Below are 7,577 nucleotides of genomic sequence, written 5' to 3'. Positions count from 1 at the left end.
CCCTGGGTTGTGACTCTGGGTTCCCCGGAACAGAGGGAGTGGTGGCAGCCCTACCAGGTATATTTGGTCTTGTTTCTGTAAAACGTAAACGCGCCTGCCAGCCCTGCTCAAGAAACCTGGTCTGGCCAGAGAGCAAAGACAGGTGAGGGAGGGGCGAGCGGCTGGAGGCAAGTTTACCACAGCCCTACTGACTTAATCTAGTTCTTTTTGAAAGTAATTTTGATTTTATAAAAAATGAGGGCAACTGCAAATGTTTGTTTGTTTGTTTGTTTAATAAAATTTATATACCACTTGATTGTAGGGGGGGAAACCTCAAAGCAGTTTTGAAAAGTAATATGTAATTGAAATATGTCACAAAGAGTTACAACATTATACAGCACACACATACAAACTGATTTAAATACATCTTTGGGATAATATGAATTTGTAGTAATTCAGCAGATTGTCTTGGTAGAACAAATTGTTTTATAGGCTTTAACAGACTAACTTTTTCTAATACTTTTTCTGGCAGAAAAACATGTTATCTCTGAAATGAGGCTGTGTGGTTTTTTACAGAGCTACGTCCTGGTTTTCTACACTTGCCTTTTGTTTGTAAGGAACCTCTGTAGAAACAAAGAAAGGTGGTTTTCTCCATTTACAATGGAGAGATGGATAGCTGAGGACCAGGCTCAAAACAGTGCCAGCGTGGACTCTGAGCAAGTGCAGACCTCAGACTATAAGCAAAAAGCCAGATGCCACTGTGTAAGATTAACTGTCTCGGTGACTAGCAGCCTCATTCCCTGGCCTTTAGTTTCCTATTGTTTCAAATAAGTGTGCCTACTTCACCTATGAAATTTTGGAGAGTAAAAGAGCAGCTCAGCCCCACATTCCAAATTCTAGTCTGGAAAGAGGAAGGTCTAACAAGGGCATAATAGTGCTTCCACCTTCCCCTTTTTCCTCTGCAGGCTGCTTCACCTTCAACTGTACTGAAAAGGGAAGAGCTGGGATGCTGTGGAATAGAGCATTGAAGCTCCTTCCTCCCTCAGCTGCAGTATCTGTGGCCAATATTTGCAACTCCGTGTGTGTGTGTGTGTGTGTGTGTGTGAGAGAGAGAGAGAGAGAGAGATGAGATCCAGTCACCTCTATGTGCAACACTGAAATTGGTCCCTATATAAGAAGATCAGTCTGCTATTAGCAGAACTTTGGAACTTAAGGATTAAAGCATCCCTCTTTTGTCCATAGCAACGTTCAGTAATCTCCCTTTAGGGTTTATTCAGAAGAAATTATTCATAACATTAGGACTTCTCAACCATTTTACACCTATTTTGATAAAAAATGTTAGCATTTGTACTTTCAGTGTTTTTAATCACTGTTTTTTGTCTTTTAAAACAAAGAAATAAACGCTTACTTGTATATTTTGAGTGACTGGTTGTGAGCCAGAGCCAGGCTCTCTTGGATGAAACCAATTTTCTGCATCCATTTTAATCAAGGTTTAGGTCTGTTTGGCCATGGAAACTGCTTTTGTTGTGCTGTATGATGACCTCAGTCAGGAGAGGGATGGGAGAATGTGTTAATTCCCTGTTAATCCTATTGATCTCTCAGCGGCTTTCAATACCATTCACCATGGTATCCTTCTGGAGCAGTTGTCCCAGTGTGAGGGTGGGCAGCACTGCTTTGCGGTGGTTCTGGTCCTACTTGGATAGTCATTTCCACAGGATGATGCTTGGAGAGTGCTTTTCAGCTTCACAAAGTCTTCAATGCAGGGCTCCTTAGGGATCAAGCATGGCCCCCATGCTGTTAAACATGTTAATCTACAGGATGTTAATCTACAGGAAACTGCTGGGTGGAGTCATCCAGAGTCTTGCAGTACGTTGACAGCAATATGTTGATGGCACATCTGGATTTCTTAACATCTACAAGTGTAGCAGTGGATGTGCATGACTGATGTCTTGACTCAGTAATAGACTGGATGGGAGCCAATAAACTGAAGCTCAGTTCAGATTAAACTGAAGTGAATGGTTCCCTAGACTGGATGGATGGGAAATGGCCTGCTCTTGATGGGATTACACTCCCTCTGAAGGAGTAGTTACATAGCTTGGGGATACTTCTGGAAACTTCGCTTTGCTGTCACTTGAGGCTCAAGTGGCCTTGGTAGCATGAAGTGCCTTCCATCTGCTTTGGCTGGTGGCCAGCCATACTCTGATGACCTCTGGGTTAGATTATTCAATGTGTTATACATGGGGCTGTCTTTGAAGGCAATTCAGAAGTTGGTACAGAATTCAGAAGCCAGGTTGCTCACGGAGGCAAGACAGTCTGAGCACATAACACCAATCCTGGCCGAACCACACTGGTTGCCAATCAGTTTCTGGGCCCAATTCAAACTGCTGGTTTTGACCTACAAAGCCTGTTGTGGCTCAGTACCCAAATACCTGAAGAAACACCTCTCCCCGTATAAACCAGCATAGACCCTCCAATAATAATCTGAGGCCTTTCTTCTTGTGCCTCCTCCTCAGGAGTTCTGGGGGGCGGCAACACAAGAAGGGGGCTTTTCAGTGGTGGCTCCCTACTTATGGAATGCTCCCCCTGAGGAGGCTCACCTGGCATCATGAAGAAATAGCTTTAGGCACTAAGCAAAAACTCCCCCCTCTTTTGCTAGACCTTTGTTTTTGGTTATCTGTGGTCTCCAGTGGTTGGAATGTTTTAATCCCGCCTTTTAAAAATGGGATTTTATTTTACATTTATCTTTGGTTTTTATTTTATTTTCTGCTGGTTTCAATGTACAGTATGTGTTTGTTTTTATATTATAAATCACTTTGGATTACCTTCTTTAAAGTATCAAGAATAAATTAGATAAACAAATCAACATTTTGTCATTTTAACATTTTGTTTCCACAGTATTCTGCATTCTTCAGTTGCTTTGATATGAAGACATGGAATCACTAAGATTACGTAACGTTGTGATGCTCAGCTATTAAAGTGTTTTGTTGCCTTTTTATCACTGCATAATACTGTCCATTATTTCCTGCACATCTATTTGACACATTCAGTGTATTGTTCAATTCTCTGATTCAGTTGGGCCAGGATTTTCTTCCTCTTTTACACCTTCTTCATATGTTTTTTCTGGTTTTTTTCCAAACCGCTCTCTCAGACGCTTCCTGAAATAAATACCCAACCCCAAAACAGCAAAAATAGTAGAAACAAGAAATACAATTGCTGCTATAATTCCTGTCATGTTGACGCTACGTTTTGAAGTGTTCCCTGGTGGAGGAGGTCCACTGTCAATGCTGCCACCATTACCTTGGTTTAGACAGTCTGGAGGGGCCCAGCCATCATCACAATGACAATGTTTGTAGGTGTTGCATATTCCTCGATTATGACACTTTGTGACATTGCAATCATATTTCAAGAGGGACACATTCTTGCACTCCCTATTGATACACATCATTTCTGTGCCACAAGGAGTCCCATCTCTCACTGCTCCAATATCGGGTATCTCCATTCCAGCGTGGTAATCTGTACTCCAGCAATGCCTATTGCCAAGGGGTGTATTAATTATGGTGCTGTGTTCCTCCAAAGAAGGTACTGTATCAACATTTTCACACTGGATTCGGCCGCACAAGATGTTCGGAGTATCACATTTCTTATAAGTGTCATGTCTAAGCCCACAGTTGCCAAAGCGATCACCTCGAGCATTCATTTCACTGAAGCAATCCTTTGATGCACTGGTTGCTTTGTTGCCAAAGATCATTCTGCACTGCCCATTGTGAGTTGTGCAATTCCCATGATAGCAATATGCCCCATCACTACACGGGGCACCATCTTGTACATAAACATCTTCAGGACACCATTCTGAAGTCCCGTTGCAGTACTCGGGGAGATCACAGCTGCTGACCTGTTCTCTGCAAACCTTATGAACTGGAAGATACTGACACTCAACACAGCACTGTCCAAAAGCACAAGCAGCACTTGGACTCAACATGCAATTAGACTGGCAGCATGGATCCAACTTGCATTGATCAGGTGAACCACAATCACATTCCTCTCCATCTTCCACTACTTCATTTCCACAGTATGCAAATTTATATATTTTAGTGGAGTCTGGTGGAATTAGCAAACACTGCTTGTTTCTTCTGTTGAAATATTCTTTATAACTACAGTTGCTAAACTTATCAGACGTTGTTTGATATGCAGCCATTATGCAAGAACTTTGATTACAAGTACAGTATTTTTCATCATGTTGCATGCCAAGATTGTGTCCTAATTCATGGGAAAATGTGTGAGAAATAAGGAACAAACTGGGAGTCACATATGATTCAACACCAGATGCCCAATGGGGGCTACAAACTGTTCCTACGTACGCTAATCCAAGTGTACTTCCATAACTCTTATATATAAATAAGTGAGCAGCATCAAGATGTATACGTTTACTTAGTGAATTTTTTAAAAAGTGGGTGAACGTACTATGAGTGTCATCTATGCTGTTAACAATTTCTATGAGGTTTTTTTCTGTCCATATCTCCAAGCCAGCTATAGACAGCTCAAGAGACAGTGGCTCATATAGTGAGTTTGCAGTATGGATGATATCCATAACTTGCCTAGCAACACGACTTTCATTTCTGTCAAACCTGACATATCGTTCATGTTCTATCACAATTGCAACCTCTAGGTACCTGGTGTGTGGCAACCAGGCTCCTCTAGCAGCACTTTCAGTCAATACTTTCCTTTTGTTTTGGAACATGGCCTCTTGGCGCCTTTCTTTTTCCTTTGTTAACCCACACCTCATGCGAACAGCACCTTCGATTCCCTCCAATCTGTACAGCACATGTTGAAAAGTACCAGGTGCCTGAACAGGTTCAATTTCAAAGGTGTAATTTTCTAAGTGAAGCAGACCTCTGAGGCCCCCCGAGCAAGTGCTGAGGGTGACCCTAGAGGAAGGCTTGTCTTGTACAAAGCCACGGTAGAAGCAGTCATCTTTGATGAAAGGATAGTCCACCTGGCGCTCTCCATCCTTACTGTATGTGATGACAGTGAAGTGTTTAGGGACAACGCTCTTCTTTTTCCTGAGTGTCACCACATGACCCTTCCCCTCAATCTGCAGCAGGTATGTGACATCATGAGTGTCCTGTTCTCCATATCGGGGAGTCAGTTTCCTTGGGATGATCACTTCATAAGAAGCATATCTAAAACCCTGTGGTGGTTTCTGACCTGCATTCTCACATAACACGTTCCATGAGATCAGCACCAGTAGCCAGGCAAGATTGCTAGTCATTTTCCTTGATCAGTGAAATAATTCACTAGACCACTCCACTCTTGCTTGTCTTTCTCAATAGGGAAGCTCCTTGTGGGTGCAAGGCAAGATAGGAAGAAGGCTGCATGTTAGAAAGAGGAGAAGGATTCTGTCTATAGCAACCGTCAGGAGATTTCCCTTTGGAATGTGGGCGGAGCTTGGTTATGAACAAGACGGAATGGGGAGAGAATGGAAAGGGTGGGGGAGAACCTAGAAGATGGTTAGCAAAAAGGGCAGTTACAGGAAGAACGGGATGTTCTGTGGACAATTTTCAGACCAAGATGTTAGGGTAGTGGAAGATAACCAAAATCACTAACCTCATATTAATAAAAGATATATGAACTCTATTTAGGAGAGGCTCCTTGGGGGTTGTTACTATCTTGCTTTCACTGGAGTGATCCTCTTCAGAGATAATTTTAAGCTCCCCAAGCACAATGTTATAGGGAGACGGGCCATGTCAAGGAACATTAAGCCACATCAATTGGATCCTGTGTCATTGATGGAGATAGCAGTACATGTTTCCTCCTAATATGTGGATAACCTCCTCTCGGAATCTGAGACAAACATCAGGCATTCACCTAGTTCTCAGGACCACAGGAGCCTAAAGTTGCAGGCTTGGTTGGCTACCAGATGCAGAAATGCATGCCTGGTGAATAAAGACTTTGCATGAGTAAAAGGAAACTCATGAGCAAGTCAGTCTTCAAAAGCAGACCAATTCCTCAGACAATACTTCATAGACCATAGCTATGCTCTTGGTGGGAATCTGAAGGTTCAAGCTTAAGTTATAGGCAGTGGAATTATGTCTGTGCACCACCACCACCCAGATTCCAGTCTTAGGACATTCCAGAGCTAGATGGATCAATTATCAGACTCAGTATAAGGCATGTCCTAATGTTCCTATTCCTGCTGTTGAGTCTTCAGGATAACTGGTTTTTTCCATCCTGCCTGCTGGTTTTTGCAGCAGGAAAACCCTGACTAGTATCGTGGCAGTTAGCACATCGAAGTAAATGGTCATAGCCTAAGGATTTGTCATGCTTTTTATTTAATAACTGACAAAAGTTTCAGGGTAGGGAGGAGGTCACTGAGGTAACATAGGGGCTGTTAAAAAGGGGTTTTGAATACTTGAATGTGATTAATCAAATCATGATGTGCTGTGTATAAAGGCTGTTCTGCTGCTGGAATCTGCAGTTCCCCTTACCACAGACAAGATAACTTTACAATTAGACGACCCTTGCACTTGGTTTGGTAGCTGCAGCTAGTACAAAATGCAGCTGCTAGGTGGCTTAGTGGAACAACCTGTAGTGGTCAGTGTTAGAAACTCATGTATATAAGCCAGGCACCAAATGGCTCCTTAAACCAAGGTTACAGTCGCCAAAATGTAATATCCAGTTCCCATTTTAGCATCAGATGGTTCTAAATTCTTATTTTTCAAATGATGGACTGACTGTGATTGATTATCAGTTAAATTTCTGGCTCATTCAGATGACTACCTTGAGCTAGGTTAAGAAATTTGAGAACTTAAAGAAGAAAAGTCACCTTTATCCAAGTACAATTCACAAATATATTGGCCTATTCCAATCTTTTTTTCTTATTGGTGAAACAGACCATTCATAATGTTGAGATATTCTTCACAACTCTGAGGTAAGTGAAGACAAGCTACAATAATGATCCGTAGCAATGTTCACTGCTCCTGCTCAAGCTGCACAGAAAAAAGCACTTTGGCTCCTGAAATTAATTCCAATTGTGCAAATAAAATATAACTGATAGAATGACTTGCCTGTCTGGCCCCCATGCATCTTCCTTCCTGCTTGCTTGTTCTCTTCCATGCTCGCATAGGGGGAACAACGGCAGAAAGGCAACTCATTTCCAGGTACATACATTTAATTGTCTTGGTCAACAATGAAAAAGGATGGAATATTTGTAAGACTTTTAGGTCTATTTCTAATGAGATAGATGATACCGTGGTACCTCGCAAGACGAATGCCTCGCAAGACAAAAGGGTTTTTTGAGCTGCTTCGCAAGACGATTTTCCTTTTTTTAAAAAAAAAGCTTTTTATTAAAATTTCAAAAATTATATAAAGACAAAACAAAACAAAAATACAAAAATACAAAAATACAAAACAGACACGAATAAAAAACACGTATACTTTCAATCCCTTATTTTCTTGTAACTTACTTCCCCGACTTCCTCATACCTCCCCTTTCTGTATTCCAGTTTCTAATTTATTGATTCAGCAAATCCTTTCCCTTAATTTCATTTAATTTTTGACCTTTCTTTTCTTTTTACTTATCCATTACAGCTGGAAACCAC

At 41.6% G+C, this 7,577-nt stretch overlaps 1 protein-coding gene across 1 annotated transcript; it reads right to left on the bottom strand.

The window, feature by feature from the left end:
• Positions 1 to 2,994: 2,994 nt before the first annotated feature.
• LOC128411987 (disintegrin and metalloproteinase domain-containing protein 20-like) lies at positions 2,995 to 7,204 on the bottom strand. Its single transcript, XM_053384689.1, has one exon. It carries the CDS (start codon positions 5,246 to 5,248, stop codon positions 3,035 to 3,037), a length of 2,214 nt encoding a protein of 737 aa, XP_053240664.1. The 5' UTR covers positions 5,249 to 7,204; the 3' UTR covers positions 2,995 to 3,034.
• Positions 7,205 to 7,577: the final 373 nt, after the last annotated feature.

Source organism: Podarcis raffonei, chromosome 1, assembly GCF_027172205.1.
Source record: "Podarcis raffonei isolate rPodRaf1 chromosome 1, rPodRaf1.pri, whole genome shotgun sequence".
In the NCBI taxonomy this organism is placed as follows: Eukaryota; Metazoa; Chordata; class Lepidosauria; order Squamata; family Lacertidae; genus Podarcis; species Podarcis raffonei.
This window is presented reverse-complemented; position numbering and strand designations above follow the sequence as displayed.

Coding starts and splice junctions, on each gene's coding strand:
- LOC128411987 (XM_053384689.1), bottom strand. CDS start 5,248: ATGACTAGCAATCTTGCCTGGCTACTGGTGCTGATCTCATGGAACGTG.